The 17,544-nt window shown below is 37.5% G+C and overlaps 2 protein-coding genes across 9 annotated transcripts in view; one reads left to right on the forward strand and one right to left on the reverse strand.

The window, feature by feature from the left end:
* The window catches only part of Eip74EF (Ecdysone-induced protein E74), an 876,410-nt gene that overhangs the window by 313,297 nt on the left and 545,569 nt on the right, over positions 1–17,544 (forward strand). The gene's annotated exons all lie outside the window — the stretch shown is intronic.
* Positions 1–17,544, reverse strand: part of Lsm11 (U6 snRNA-associated Sm-like protein LSm11) — a 91,726-nt gene that overhangs the window by 73,566 nt on the left and 616 nt on the right. The window contains exon 2 of the mRNA XM_081752848.1: positions 1,572–1,692. Within this exon, the coding sequence (XP_081608974.1) occupies positions 1,572–1,692 (121 nt within the window). The remainder of the gene's footprint in view (positions 1–1,571; positions 1,693–17,544) is intronic.

Consider the following 17,544-nt stretch of genomic DNA (forward strand, 5'->3'; position numbering starts at 1 on the left):
TGAATGGCAAAATTTATTGTACCCTTGCCTTAGGCAACCAGTAGAAGAGCTATGTATAGCGGGTTGACGGATATTGCAGGCGCTTTGCTTTAATATGAATGGCAAAACTTATTGTACCCTTGTCTTAGGCAACCAGTAGAAGAGCTATGTATAGCGGTTTGACGGATATTGCAGGCGCTTTGCTTTAAATCTGAATGGCAAAACTTATTGTACCCTTGTCTTAGGCAACCAGTAGAAGAGCTATGTATAGCGGGTTGACGGACATTGCAGGCGCTTTGCTTTAATCTGAATGGCAAAACTTATTGTACCCTTGTCTTAGGCAACCAGTAGAAGAGCTATGTATAGCGGGTTGACGGATATTGCAGGCGCTTTGTTTTAATCTGAATGGCAAAACTTATTGTACCCTTGTCTTAGGCAACCAGTAGAAGAGCTATGTATAGCGAGTTGATGAACATTGCAGGCGCTTTGGTTTACTCTGAATGACAAAACCTATTGTATGCTGGTAACTTGAAAGGCCCGCAATGAGAGGTGTGGATTTATTTTTTTAAAATTCTGACTTCATCTACCATTTCTCGAAGACTGCCACAAACTTGACCCAACATCTATAGATTAAACGCTATGTTAACATGTTTGTTTATAGTAATCCTCCTTTGTGAGTCCTTCCGGCCTTTACTTGCGTCTGTAAATGCAACTCAAATTTTTGAGTTTAACGTCCCACGATTATTACCTTTAGGCTAAAGACGATGATTAAGGCGTGAATGATGATGGAATAATTGGTGGAATGACAGTGTGGAAGGAAATTAGAGTATCCGAGAAAAATCTAACACGTCGTTGTCCACCACAAATTCACTTGGTCGGAATCGAACCAAGGACCCCACGCACAAGAGGTAAGTGCTCCGTGCGTTCCTCTCCTCCGACACTCATAATATCAATAACATGGACCAACAAATAATTCTCATAGATGTACCAACATTGGCATAACTAGAGGGGTGGCTGGGAAGTCAGCCCCCTAGAACACTGTTGCTCCCTCAATATCGTTCAACCAAAAACTGAAACTGTGGTCATTGCAGAACTAAGGAACCATTTCTCTCCTGCCCCGGAATATCATAGTTACGCCAATGCGTGGCAGTACCTTTATTTAAAACATTTAGTACACAAATTGACGAGCATAAATATTGGCAGGCACAAGTTATATTACGACCAAACACTATATCAGCTACAGCTATTATCCTATTGTGAACCCAATTTGAATCCTTAACCGCAAAACATCTCAGAAAGAACACACATGCCCTCATTGCTGGTCTAGTGGCTAGCGCACGTTGCCTTTGGTTCAAGAGGTTCTAGATTCAATTCCCAGTGCAAGAGCATCGAACACGTTACAGTGGTTGCTGATAAAGGACATAAATAAAATAATTCAAATCAATCAATGAGAACACGTGATGACTGTGATCTCAAACCTTCTAATTCGCATAGGATGTAGCTCGAACGTACTGTGTTTGATCGTCTTTCCTGTTCATCTGCTGAAAATAAATAAATAATAATAATAACAATAAAATTTGTAGATGACTTACGTTGATGAGGCAGGAACCCGCGAGCATCGCGTCCTGAAGTACTTGGTCCTGAAGCCGCACCTGTACTTTCTGTGACAGACGTCGAAGGAAGTTGCTGTGAATCATCACTTTTCTGTGATTCCTACGCAAAGAAATATCAATGCATATAAGTTACAAAGTGTATTTTTCAACATTTTCTCATTCATACAGGAATACTTACCACAGGTTCTTCAAGGATGGTATTGGTGTCCACGTGTAAAGTCACTTAAACCGAGCAGTATACCTGGGTACACATTCCGTATTTTTTTCGTGTATAATTCCCCTCTCCTAACTGTATAGCAAACGATATATTTTGAAAAAGAAACGTATTTTTTATCATTGAGGCCAGAAAATGGATTTCTCCAAACTTCACAAATGAATTCATCCAAGAATGGTCGTTGTTGGACCCTTGGTTTTCAAGATCGAAAACTTGTAGTAATAGGATGTTTATCGTTGAGCAAGGGAAATACCGTGCATTTTCGGAACAATGCAAAGGATAGTACCTATACAGCCAGGGCACACCGACGACGGGTGGAGAGGCCCCAACGTGTCCGGAGACCCCAAAAACTTCCTACTTAACATTACATCTGTACAATTTCTTAAGGGGGCAGACTACTAAATATTTTTCAAAAGCTAACAATTTTTCTTTTGCCCGTTTTTCGTAAGTGAAAAGAGATAATGAAATGTAACTTACCTCAATAATAGATAATGTTATTCTACACCCGAAAATACGAATCGGAAGAATTTTCTTTGTATTTATTTTCATTTATTTTGTAATAAAGAGTACAAATTAAATAAATATTAATAAACACTAGAATTAAAATACAAATATTATCTAAAAAGTAGTTAACAAGGAACATAGACAGCATGATAAGTCATCAATTGCCGTTGAGTTCATTTTTCTAGTCGCTGGCATAACCTAGATTTTTGGGTAATTCAAATTCAGGTCACACTGTAATTTCTATGGATGGCAACACTGGAAATTCTTCCGATTCGTATTTTCGGGTGTAGAATAACATTATCTATTATTGAGGTAAGTTACATTTCATTATCTCTTTTCACTTACGAAAAACTGGCAAAAGAAAAATTGCTAGCTTTTGAAAAATATTTAGTAGTCTGCCCTCTTAATAAAACTATACTTATTTAACAGGGAAATGATTGATGTAGGATGAAAATTTGATCTTACACCTCATCTGTACTCTTTCCCTTATAAAAACAGAAACCCCCGTCCCAAAGCATGGACTCCTAAGAAAAATTTGCTGAGTGCCCGCTGTTATTCAGCTAAATTTACATTAAAAATACTTAAATTTACTTAAATGAACGGTGTCGTACCCAGAGAAGCGTTGGTTATTTTATAACCTGGAGTCACTCGGCCTGCCACGAGGTTAAGCTCACTACCTTCAGTGGTAGAGGGCTCTGACCTCTGGTACTAGTAGCTCCTGGTATGATCCTATGCCACGTTAGTGGAGCATAACATTGTGTCCGTTAATTTTATGGGATTATCCCGTTTACTCCTAATTCTCAGTCAACCAATTCTTTCGTAAGCATTGCCTTTCATTAATCACCCGTATCCTTTGGCGTAAATGCCATAATAATTTCCACTTCCATTTCACTGTCATGGTTAAAATCAAATGTACTGAAAAAGGATTAGATTGAAAGCAAATTAGTTTATTCGCAGAACGTTTTGAGGGCCCCCATGCACCAGAGGTGAACGCTCTACCACTGACCCACCGCGGCCCGTTAAGCCGTAACGCCGACTGAAAACGGCAGGAGATTGGCCACTCTTCTATCCTCTCAACTGACAGCGCTATAGCCGATCAAAAATGTGGAATGTTTCATTGGATAATATTGATGGTAACTGTATTGTCACAAAAATCAGAATAAAGTAATTAGAAACTGTTTTCAATACTCTCTTGTATTTTCGAATAAACAAGTTTCTATCTGCACTTTTTGTTTTTATTACTCTTTAAAATGGGAGTTTCATTGGATCACCCTGTATATCAAGTTACACCATTTCAAAACTTTTGGTGCCACTTGGTTCAACGGACAACTTTATCAATTATGAGAGTACAAAAAACAATGCACATATTGAGCTCCTTCGTGGCTAAGCGGCTAGCGTACACGCCTTTGGCATGGGAGACCCGGGTTCGATTCTCGGCGAGAGCTCATATGGTTCGGATTCCATCAGTAGGTCCCGTTTTATATAGCGTCGCTGCTGAGAGAGACATATAACTCAACTCAACAGTGCACAGTTCTTTTCTTCTTGAATTCGTTTAAAAATACAAATTGCATCCTCTGTTTGATTTTGAAACGTTGAACAGCTACAATCAATCTATTGCATGTTTTCAAAATATTTTTTCCCTTTCAGAGTATAACGAAACTAGGCATATCTGTTAATAAACGATAGCACACAAAAGGACCAATTAGAAATATAAAATCGGGGAAATATCGAGTCCCAGATCTGTCCCTGATTATCCATGCATGTAATAACTTGGTATTTTTCACCAACCATAGTATGGAATTGAACCGAGTTACCGCTACGGACGACGTCCTATCCCAACATGTGCTCGAGTACTTCGTTTCTGAGCAGAGCTGTCGGCTGGGGACGGTGGCGCGTTCCTGTAATCTAGCAGCATGGAAGCCGGGAATTGCGAACGCCTTTGGTGAACTAGAAACTCAGATATGATGTGGTGATTAGTGTTTCAACCGCGTGAGGTGTTGGAGTCCGCTGCCAACAAGGTTAACTCGGTAGGAAGGGCCAGCTACGACTGTAAGACCCATTCCGGGCCGGTACCATGTACTCGACTCCTCGGTAGAAGCACTATGGCCAGCATCGGGAACCGGTCAAAACCCCCACAGCCAAAACCCCCACACTCAAGAAATGTCAAAACGCCCACACAAACGGTCATAACCCCCACACAAATGGACAAATCTCCCAAACGCACGAACGGTCAAAACCCCCACAGCCAAAACCCCCACACTCAAGAAATGTCAAAACGCCCACACGATCGGTCATAACCCCCACACAAATGGACAAATCTCCCAAATACACGAAAGGTCATAACCCCCACAGCCAAAACCCCCACACTGGTAGACGGTCATAACCTCCAACGGTCATAACTCCCACACAAATGGACAAAACAGCCACACATAGCAACGGTCACAATCCCCACATAAATGGACAAAACCCCCACACAAATGGACAAAACTCCCACATGCAGAAATAGTCACAACTGCCACACAAATTGACAAAAGCCGCATACTCATGTATTGCCCTTGTACTTTTTAATAACATTTTTTATTCCACTTAAACTGATGTTGCAACTATTCTTCTTGGGCGTCATAAAGAGCCGCAACAAAGACGTGAAATGACGATCATTTCAGAGTGTGGGGGATTTGTCCGATTTTGTGGGAGTTTTGTCCATTTATGTGGGGATTATGACCGTTGCTATGTGTGGCTGTTTTGTCCATTTGTGTGGGGGTTATGACCGATTGTGTGGGCGTTTTGACATTTCTTGAGTGTGGGGGTTTTGGCTGTGGGGGTTTTGACCGTTCGTGCGTTTGGGAGATTTGTCCATTTGTGTGGGGGTTATGACCGATTGTGTGGGCGTTTTGACATTTCTTGAGTGTGGGGGTTTTGGCTGTGGGGGTTTTGACCGTTCGTGCGTTTGGGAGATTTGTCCATTTGTGTGGGGGTTATGACCGTTTGTGTGGGTGTTTTGACATTTCTTGAGTGTGGGGGTTTTGGCTGTGGGGGTTTTGACCTAGACCCCCAGCATCAAGTCTTGTAGTCTTCAGTTCGTGACACTAAAGGCGAACCCAGTTTCTTTTTTATCACAACGCTTCAATCTATCGATATCTCTAAGTTTCAGATTTGCATATTATTCTTTTTATATACATGTACCCGTAAAAATAATTTCTTCCCGTAAAAATAATTTCTTCCGGTTTTGTATCTATCAATCCGGAAATACGTCTGCCATCTATTAGAGAATTTTAAAACCAAATTCCGCAAGCACTCTACTGCTTCGCGTCCACTCAGTAGATGTCACTACTGATCCATTGCCAGCTGCAATAAATATATGAAGTTGCCACGTATCTTACCTTTACACCAAATCTAGTGATTTTTTCCTTTTTGAAGTTCAAGACTTTCTGCCTTTCGTTCCTTTTTAGCTTACGTAGAATAGCAATTTTTTTTTTAATACAAAAATTGCGTTATTAACATTAAAAATAGAAATAAATTACTGTATATATGATCAAACAACGCACCATCGTAAACCCCTTCCGGAAATGTTTTGTTAAATTAGCATTGGAGCTGCTACGTCCCACACAGCCCACATTGGTTACATTTCCCACAGCAAGTTAGGGGTATACAAAATGTGATCTTTCTCCAAGGAAGAAAATATCACGATTCAGCTAAACGTCCAACGATTATGCTTTCTCGGCAAAGAGAGATAATCATTAAAGCAATAATAATAATAATAATAATAATAATAATAATAATAATAATAATAATAATAATAATAATAATAATAATAATAATAATAATATAAATAATAATAATAATAATAATAATAATGGAAGAATTGGTAGAACAAAAATGCGGAAGGAAACGGGAGCATCCCGAGAAAACCCATGGACACATGCTGGAAGAAAATGTGAACCGAGCGCTTTCGCAAACAAAGAAAATATTAACAGAATGTGTTCTTAACTAGAAAAAAAAATGGAAAACTGAACGCGCTTTTTAAAAAATAGAATATGCTAGAGTCAATTAAGCGTCCCAAAAACATATCGCATTTTTAATATCTTTACTAATACCGGAAGTGTTTTTGCCACTTCCGGTTTCAAGGATGATCGTTATACAGTAAAAACTGTAATATATAGCTAGAAGCGGTTTTCTGCAGTCAGTTAAGCATCCCAAGAATATATTGTATTCTATCTCCACTCTTAACAGCTATACTAAAACCGAAAGTGGTAGAAATTCCATGCCACTTCCGCTTTCAATATTGAGAGATCACGTCATAGAAACCAAATCCCTTCATGTGGTGTACACGTTACATTGCTATTTGTTATTACATAGCTCTTTCAGTGTGGGAGACTTGGGACCGATTCCCGGTGAGACACATACTTCCGATACCACAGTAAGCTGTACATTCATATCTCACTCCTGATACTGAAGAATAAACTTGAAAATACTTTCATTGTTTGTGAATTCAATTTATTATTATTATTATTATTATTATTATTATTATTATTATTATTATTATTATTATTATTATTATACTAACGTCAATTACCCGCTTTGCTGGGTTAAAATATGAAAAATTAATACCGGTAATATTTTCGTTAGTCATATTCTACTATTACTAAAGCGCAAGTTGCGGGGCTAGATTTGGATTTAAACGGCATCGGAAGTGTCACTGTTCATCCTAGCGACCCCGAAAACTATGTATTCTTCACTAATATCGGTCATTTTCGATCATTTTTACATATCTCCCCTCCCCCCACCTAAGTTGCACCGTCAAAGCGAAATGATAAAAAAAAATCTTAGATCCGGGTCTCAACTATGTTCAAAATTTGATCGAGATCGGTCGAATGGTTCGAGAGTTATTAAGACACAAGGATAGTCATTTTATTCTTTATTCATGGTAGAATATATAGATGAACAGTATGCGTCCTTTCTTACGAGAGAAGATAAATATAGGTGGAATGCTTTATTCTCTTTAGAAAAAAAAAATGAAATAGAAGTGAACGCGTTAATTTTTAAAGTCTGTTTGCGTGTAATTCAACCTACCATTTCAGTATCAAAGTTCTATTAAATTTGTCCACAATTTACTGTGGGGGTTGATATTCTCCAAGTAGAAAAATATTTGAAATGAAATCTTTCAATCTTACGTTCTACGGTTATGCCGGGCAAGGCTAAAGGAGACGGTGATGATGAGAAATGAATGAAATGGTGGAATAAAGAAAGTAGGAGGGCCCCGAGAAAACCCACGCGCATGGTGTTTGTCCACCACAAAGCTTACGTGGTGCAAGCTGGGATCGAACCAAGAAACCTATGCACCAGAGGTGAACGCTCTACCACTGAGCCACCGCGTCCCATTCTCCAAGTAAAAATCGAACCCGGGTGGTCCATATCAGAAGCAAGTACCTTAACCATTTTAGCCATATTTGAAAGTAAGTAAAATATGAACAGAATGCGCTGATTTTCTGAAACGGAAACGTGTATGGTCGAAGCTGCCTTTAAAATGAACTTTCCGAATACTACAGTAACGTGATATTATAACTGACTTGTTATAACAACCATATGATCGTTTTGCTTATCATGCGAACTTTTAAATATACATTATAAAATGCTAATTTATTGATGTACGAATATGCTCGCGATATGATAATACTTCTGATCGTTACGTTTCTGCTAAGTCCTAATTTGGTGGAAAATTCATTCCGCGTGTCTTGGCAACACTGTATTCTTCAGGCAATTGCCAACATGCACGCAGACTTTTAGCATTTCTTCCGTCATCGATAACAATCATTGATTCTACAAAAGTACTTCAGCGGCGTGCAGATAATATTAATAATAATAATAATAAAAAATACGTAGACGATGGTATGTGGCTTTGCCAGTTAAATACTTACATTGAACAGTGAGTGATTACCGAAGTCGGAAACAATGCAACCTTCCTACCTATCTCTTCTCCAAATAAAATAAAGTGGATTCACATAGCATTGATGGCATTTTAAAGTTTATTCTTCAATATCAAATATATGAGACATGAATCTACATCTTAATGTGGGATCGGAAGTATACGTCGTCTCAGGGGCCGCAGTGATAGTGGTAGAGCTCCCATCTCTGGTGCATGGGGTACTTGGTTCGATCCCAGCTCGCGCCAAGTGAACCTTGTGGTGTACAAACACTGTGTACATGGGTTTTCCTGTTTCCTCCCACTTCCTTCATTCCACCATTTCATTCATTTCTCATCATCACCGTCTTCTTTAGCCTAGCTGGCATAACCGTGGGACCTAAAATTTATGATTTCATTTAATTTCATATCACGTCTCGCCAGCAATCGAACGTAGGTTTCCCACACCGAAAGAACCATATAACAAGTAGTAGTGTCATGTGTACTCCACGTGAAGGAGTTTGGTTTTCTCTCAGTACTGAAACGGAAGTGGCATTATATTTCTAACGCTTCCGGTTTTAGTACAGGGGTTAGATAGGAAGTAGAATACAATATAATCTTGGGATGCTTAAGTGAATGCAGAAAATCGCTTCTAGCTAGCTATTACAGTTTTCACGATCAACACTGAAGCCGGAAGTGACATAAATAAACCACTTCCGGTATTAGTAAAGACATCAAAAATAAAATATATTCTTGGGACGTTTAATTGATTGTAGACAATAGCATTTCGCTGTGTGTTATCATTTCCACTCTATAGCAATGAATCTAAAACCGGAAGTGGTTGATTTCGGTCACTTCCGGTTTAAATAGAGAGTTTGGAGAGAAGATTGTACCTATTCTTAGAACGCTAAATCGATTCCTAAAAAACTGGTTCTCGCAGTCTTATCGTTTTTGCTCTGTGTAGATGAATATTGAAACCGGAAGTTGTAGTTTCTATCACTTCCGCTTTTCCTAGAGAATAAGGAATATCCTGGGACACCTAATCGATTGCAGATAACCTCTTCTCGCTATCTATTACCGATATAGCTCTGTAGAGATAACCGTAAAAACCGGAAATGGATAATTCCTCTCAGTTCCGGTTTGGACTAACTAACTAACTAACTAACTCTATGGCCTATGGAACCCGGAGGTTCAGTGCCGCGTTCACAAAAGCTCTCCACTGACTTCTATCCTTAGCTAATTGCATCCAGTTTCTACTTTGTATTCCTATCTCTGCGAGATCCATCTTAATATTGTCCTCCCATCTGCGCCTAGGTCTTCCTAATGGTCGTTTTCCTACGGGTCTACCAGTCAAGACTTTGAAAGCGTTTCTACTTTCTTCCATTCTAGCTACATGACCTGCCCACCTAAGCCTCCTAGACTTGACGACCCTAACAATGTTGGGTAAACCGTATAAACTATGTAGTTCCTCGTTATGAAGCTTCCGCCATTCCCCATTCTCGTTCCTCTTGGGTCCGAATATTCTTCTCAGGATCCTGTTCTCAAATACTTTCAGTCTATGTTCTTCCCTCAGAGTAAGCGACCATGTTTCACACCCATACAGAACAACAGGCATGATTATCGTTTTATATATTTTAAGCTTCAAATTCCTCGACAGAATTCGCGACGACAAGAGATTTTGAACCGAATAGTAACACGAATTCCCTGCTTTTAGTCGACATTTAATTTCTTCGTGAATATGATTTTCGTCTGTTAATATTGATCCTAAATATTTGAAACTATCCACTTTATCAAAAGCATTATTTAATATTTTAACGCCTCCACAATTTGCCGTATTACGGTCCCGACGCACTTCCATGTATTTAGTTTTCTCTGCATTTACTTCCAAACCCATGTCCCTGCAAGCGTTTAATAAGATCTCTGCATTTATTTCTACTGTTCTCCTATCATCCCCTATTAAATTTACATCATCAGCATATGCCATAACCTGGTGAATGCCGTTCAACTCTAGGCCCTGGTTACTATCTTTGATTTTCCTTATGGCGTATTCCAGCACAAAGTTAAATAATAATGGCGACAACGCATCTCCTTGTTTCAGGCCATTTTCGACGTGGAAGCTCGTGGACAAAAATTTTCCTACCCGAACTTTACTGGGGAAATATATAATAGAGCTTTTGGAAGAGATAACCGGACAAACAGGGAAATATATAATGGAACTTTTGGGAGACATACATGGCCAGACAGGGGTAATATATAGTAGAGCTTTTGAGTGAGATACACGGACGGGCGGGGGGAAATATAGATAGAGCTTTTGGGAGAGATATACGGACGGACAGGGGAAATATACAGTCGAGCTTTTGGGGGACCAAATTCCTTTAAAAATTAGCCACGAAGATGTTCTTTATTCTTTACGGTTGCTTCACTTATTAAAAACTCTGAGGATCGAGGGGGAGGAATTAACGTATTTATGACTCTTGGCCGTTTTTAACAATGGATAAATTTCGCATCGTCGATGTGAATCGCTCTCCTCTTCTGATCGAAACGTGGATTCGCGTCTGTACTTGTGAACTTCTATACTTGAACTGCTTCTTTTATTTAATGCAATTCTAAATTTATATTTTGAATAGATTTCATCAATCACCACCACACACATTCACACAAACAAAAATATGGTTAGAAACATAATTCGCCCTTTTCTGATATTTTTTGAGGTTGCTACATTAAATTTAATATAATATACAAAATGTTATACTGTGAACACCTCTCATTTACGAATCCATTATATAAAGATAATAATACATCATTTGTAGAAGATACAAAATATACTGTCAGATGGTATAATGATACATAATTTAAACATAATGCTCCTTATGCAGAGGTTTTGACGCGTGATTAGTGCAATACTAAAGCGTTCGACTAACATATGTTGCCTGCAGTAGTCAGACCTTTAGTATGACGCTAATCATATGCCAAAACGACTCTGCATAAGGCTCAATGTGTCTCCCTACATTGCATCTCAAGTTAAGTAATTTACTTAAAACTGTTTCAGCGTGCAAACAGGTAGGAAGAATCTAACAACATGTCCAGTTTATCAAATTTCAAGAAGTTACTGAGGAAAGTGGCAGCGCACACTGAAACAGTCTAAGTAAACCACTGTTTACAATTCAATACAACGGTTCAACACCGTGGATTACTATAAGGAAGAAACAAACTTTCTGCTTCATATACAAGTTAACTCTTTCCTGCTCCGATTTCGTCCAAAGGCATTACTGTTTTTTAACCATATTTGGGTACAAAGCATCTTTGCATCTTTGTCAATTCAATTTTTTTTTCTCTTCTTTCTTTTAAGTTGTCCTAGTACTAAATAACATCAACAATTAGCTTGATTGCCAGGTACAATTTTTTCCGTCATATTTATAAATAAACTGTCAATGTTGTGGTGGAATAGACAATTTGTATACATACAAAATTTATACCTTTGAATTCATATAACATTTTTTTTTTTCCTGAGTCTGCGATCTCCCGACTGGTTTCAAGCAGCTCTCCATTCTTATCTATTCTGAACCACAGTTCTCTTCTTGTTAAGTTTCTTTTGCCTACATCTCGTTTCTATTTGGTCCGTAACTTCAATCTTAGGCCCTCCTGTACGTATCTTTTCTTGTGCTATTTCCTCCCGTGTCTCATAATGTATTCAATCATCCTTTCTCTTCTTTTCGAAAACATTCTTCAGTGTACTCCTTTTATCTTGTGTTTCACAATGTATTCAATCATCCTCTTTCTTCTTTTCGAAAACGTTCTTCAGTGTACTCCTTTTATTCTGTGTTTCACAACGTATTCAATCATCCTTTCTCTTCTTTTCGAAAACATTCTTCAGTGTACTCCTTTTATCCTGCGTTTCACAATGTATTCAATCATCCTCTCTCTTCTTTTCGAAAACATTCTTCAGTGTACTCCTTTTATTCTGTGTTTCACAACGTATTCAATCATCCTTTCTCTTCTTTTCGAAAACATTCTTCAGTGTACTCCTTTTATCCTGCGTTTCACAATGTATTCAATCATCCTCTCTCTTCTTTTCGAAAACATTCTTCAGTGTACTCCTTTTATTCTGTGTTTCACAATGTATTCAATCATCCTCTCTCTTCTTTTCGAAAACATTCTTCAGTGTACTCCTTTTATTCTGTGTTTCACAATGTATTCAATCATCCTCTCTCTTCTTTTCGAAAACATTCTTCAGTGTACTCCTTTTATTCTGTGTTTCACAATGTATTCAATCATCCTCTCTCTTCTTTTCGAAAACATTCTTCAGTGTACCCCTTCTTCTCTCCAACCATTTCCAATATTCCTTTGTATGATACCTATTCCACGAAGGTTTCCACTTTTCCTTTTCTCCTAGGGCCCATACAACCCTACACACTACGAATACGCTTCCATCAATCTTTTCTTCAGTTCGATCTAGATATTTCAGGTTAGAATTTGTGTTTCTTCGCCTAGCTATTTAGGATTTTACATTCTTGTTTCCAACAATTGCTTCCAAAATAACGGAATTCCTTCAATTCTTCCAGCAAATGATAAACTTAGTTTTTAGAAATTCTTGTAATTCATTTATCTTTTACTATTATTAAGTATAGTGCCTTTTAACAAGTCCCAGGATTTTTTTTTTTTTTTTTTAATTTAAGGTTGGGGCATGGAAATGTTTCTTCCACGTTTCTCCATCTTTGGCTTCCTCTTTTAACGTCCAATATTTTCTTCTATATATCAAATCATCGATCACTTGTGCTCTTTTTCCTCCTATTCCTCGTTTCCTTTCCATCTTTCCCTCTATAGCGGTACGAAGAAGACAATTTCTTTGCAAGATGTGTGCAATCCAATTGACCTTCCTACAAAGGATGATGGCTAGAGACGTCCTCTTCTCTCCTATCCGTCTTAAAACATCTTCATTTGTTACTTTTTTCTGTCCATTTTATGTTCTTCATCTTCCTCCAACACCACATTTCGAAGCTTTCTAAATATTTCTTCTCTATATATTATAATACATTGTACTTTTAATATAAAATGTTGAAAACAAACTAAACATACATTTAAGTACATTTATACTTAACGTTATTACATATCAAAGTATACACTTGTTTTTCTCAATATATATACACAGTTAGATTCACAAAAACTGGAAATGAATGTTCTGCTTAGCCCTGGATTTCTAGGGCCTTATGCAGAGTCGTTTTGACGTATGATTAGCGTCATATTAAAGGCATGACTGCTGCAGGAAACGTATGTTAGTCGAACTCTTTAGTATGGCACTAATCACGTATCAGAACAATTCTGCATAAGGCTCCTGGTCTCTTCTAATTGTACACCGTCAATTATACGTAACTGATAAATTATTTGTAAATACTTCCCTTCGAATACTTTTAAAATGTCTAATAAAAATAATCTTAAAATATTCATTAGACATGGAAATTATTATTAATCATAATCATGTTTCAAACACATGAAGAATTTTAAAAAAAGACAAAAAAAAACGCATACCTACGTAATACGTGATAGATACATCTACTTCCAAAACACATTATTAATTCATAATCCATCACTTTTAAGCTTTCAATTGACTCGAGATACCAAACATAAATGAACACCGAACACTGTGTCCCGTCCCTCCCTCCCCAAGGACAAGAATTCAGACCTAGCAATAATTTAAGAAAGCAATATTAAAAAATAAAAAAATAAAAAAAAAAAAATCCATAAGAATATTTATATTTACCGAACTGCACAGATGAATGGTTCACGTTCTCGCTTTGCATTCGGACGGTCAAGGACTCGAACGCCGCAGTCAGCCATATTGACTATAGTTTATCCAACTTTTCCCGTCAGTTCTACTACAGGGTGAATGCTGGAACAGTGCATTTAAATACATATCCTACTCGACTGTGTTCCAAAATTCGTCCCTTGCTAGCAGTGTGAAACTATTTCACAGCTGAACTTACAATTATCATACCTTAAGCAAGTTAATTTCCTCAAAACTGAATTCCTGACAACACCACTGTTCCGAACCCTGCGTTTCAGAAGATCCCACTTATGGATACAAATGGAGAGGTTCCAAACTGAAGGTAGATGTCTTTTTTTTTTTTTTTAACATGATCATGCAATAAGGATTGGTTATACATTAACGAACATATTGTATTTATTTACTTATTTGTGTTCTCATTACACCCTCCGTAATCTGTGTTCTTTCAACACATTACTTTTGCATCACCTTTATTATCTAAGCGGTCATTTCTGCATGTTGCAGCCATTTCATTGAATGAGGCACAACACTTTTCTTTTTATCCAAACATGTCAACCTCTTTCAAGTAAGATACTTGCATACTTTAAGAACTACTCCTGTAATGTACTCAGAATATTATACTATAACAGTTCTAACGTCTATAGTCCATCTTCAGGCAACACGAAAAAGAAAAGTCCTACGTTGTCGTTTACGTTATTTTGAATCCTCCTTTTCCTGGTATTCGAAGACAAGCTAGAGACAGTCGAAAGTTTAATCGCAAGTCCGGTCAAATGAGCTTTCTAGCGGACAAACACTGGGTGCGTGGATTTGCTCGGGGTTCTCCCATTTTTTCCTACTTTCAGAAATAGAAGGAATGTAAGAACCCACACACGGAGTTTGTCCGGCTCACTTGGTATAAACTGGAATCGAATTAGAGATCCCACGCACCTGATGCACAAAGGCCTGTAAACATTCTCCAACCACTAGCGAAACCACAATATTTCAGTTGGGTGAATGTTTGTCACACTGATCGACACAATTACACCGAGCATGCTTTATCAGTAAAAGATTCAACAATACCATCTGTCGCAAATTACTTCTAACCAAGACCTATTTTTTGATTTACATGAAATTGAAGCGTGTAATGTAAAGTAAACCTGAATAATTTACACAAGACATTACGAAACTTCTCAACATGAAGCACATTATAGAAGTTTTACCGTAAGACGATACAATTTATATTTCTTTCTTTGAAATTAATGCTTTTTCTGACTATAGCTGCACGTTTCCCTTAACTCTTGAAATAAATAAACTTGAAAGTACACTGAACACTTCCTTTGTACCGTATCTATTCCTAATACCTAAGTACAGAAAAAAAAAATACCGTAACACAGATGTAGCAATGACATCGAATTTATCATGAACAACTAGTAAGTAAAAGTTTTAATATATAGTTGCATTCATATGTCAAAAAATTCACCAGATAAATGATTTTAAAAAAATAAAAGGACAATGAAAATAGACAAGATAAAACAAACCATTCAGTGACATTTTTCTTTTTTTATTATTTGTTTCAGTTTCAGTCTTGTGAATTTTTAATAGGACGACATGGCTACAATGGAACTTTCACTCTTAACGTCCTGTAGAGGAAGTGCATCGGGTGAAAGTACCAGTCATTACTTCTTACAGCACGAAGAAAGAAAAAAAAAACTCTTCAAACAACTTGGATTTTCCTCTTTTCTGCACGTTTTAGAAAAACGTGCAATACTATTCTTAAATTAAACCAGAAACACATTAAATATTTTGTTATGAATTAAAAAAAAAAAAAAAAAAAAAAACTATACTAACTTCTACACACATACAAAAGAAAAAAAGGCCACAAACTGTCAGTTTTTTTGTATTAGAAGTAGTTCCAAAATTGGGTTCACTCGAGCAGACGGTTTTACCAAATAGAAAATTTATGGGTAAAATACGATACGAAACATTTATCGTGAAGGAATGAGTGTGAATATAAATAATTACTATCAGTGCACAGCATATTGAAATGAATTTTGAGCGATAGTGAGAGTATTGTGTGTGTAAGTGTGCTCTTCCATTATCCTCATTTACACACATCCCCCTCCCTATGGACGCACCCCCTCGATACTGCTCGGGCCCCTCTTGCTGCGCTTCTGCTCTGACTTCGTTAGATACCATTCGTGGTTTTTAGTGGTCACCTAACACAAGTTGGTTCGTGTTTTACCATACTTCCACACTATTTATACTGAGTCCTCCTGAAGTCAATCTGGAAGTAATAATGGAGCTCCTCACTTAGTACATGCTATGCTAAAAGAAATACGAAGCTCTAACTTGATCTGAAAATATTCAGAAATATGCCAAAATTTGGTAGAACCGTCTGCTCAAGATATTCCCTCAAAATTACGTAAAGATATCACATAAAAGACATCCAAATGAAAACCAAATAGCCAACCCAACACAAAATATGAGTAACAGGGTACAGCTTGTTAATACACTTGTGAAACCAAAATAGTAACACTGGAAATCAAGAATACAGTTTCTTTCTCGTAATACAAAAAAATGTATTCTATAACTTACACTCACATTGGAAATTACCTTGCTGAAACGCTCCTTAAGTATATGCTTTGTTCTTCTATATAAAATTTCTCAAAGCACGTAAAAGTGTTATTTACATTTACGTAATTTTAATACTTATACGTACCGCATGCAAAGTTAAATGTAATTACGTATTTGAGAAAATACATTCGGCGCTGATCGAGTTTAGGCACACCATATTTTATTAAATTTACAGATAAAAGTCAATACTCTGCATGGAAACACATGTTCATAAGGAGGACATTTCTGCAGGTAGCAGAATTAAATACTAAGTAGGACAGCTGTATTTTAGGTTTACATGTGTAAAATTATTTTGAAAGCGGTTTACGACGGTTAAAATAAGTGTGTGTATACGAAAGATGACTGTTTCAGGTACTATTTTTCACGACAACGCTCTAGAACACAGGTCCTCCTTCCCATTTAGTTGTAACAGACAGAAAACAACGTGCCCTGCGGGGTTCTAACCCGCCTTCACTCGCTAGTGCTCGTTCGGCAATACTGTGTGAATTAAATATTAAACCTTGGTACAGAAAGGAACCAATCTAACTACTAATCTATATAGGGGGACCTGTGTTCTAGAACCTTAGCATTCTTCACCGGCGGAATATTTCTGCAGTGTACAAAGTCTATATTTTATGTTTATAAGTGTAACGATGATAGTTTGAAACTATTACAAATGATATTAGAATTCTTATTATTGCGAAAACCCACGAGTCATCACTACCCTCGCTTACACGTATACCCACCATCGCCGACGTGTCTGCTTCCTTCGGATGCATACCGCGAGAACTGGCTGGACAACCAGCTTCGTTATGCTCTGACTCGGGTTAGATAGCATTCATGCTTTTTAGTCGCTACCTAGCGACGGTTGGTTTGTTTTTTGGACTGTAGTTTTATGGTATACATCTGGACATTGTATTTATACGCAAAACATAAAAGAATTGTAATTTTTGAGCAATCA

The sequence above is a fragment of the Thermobia domestica genome, chromosome 3, assembly GCF_964235325.1.
Source record: "Thermobia domestica chromosome 3, izTheDome1.hap1.1, whole genome shotgun sequence".
Taxonomy (NCBI): domain Eukaryota; kingdom Metazoa; phylum Arthropoda; class Insecta; order Zygentoma; family Lepismatidae; genus Thermobia; species Thermobia domestica.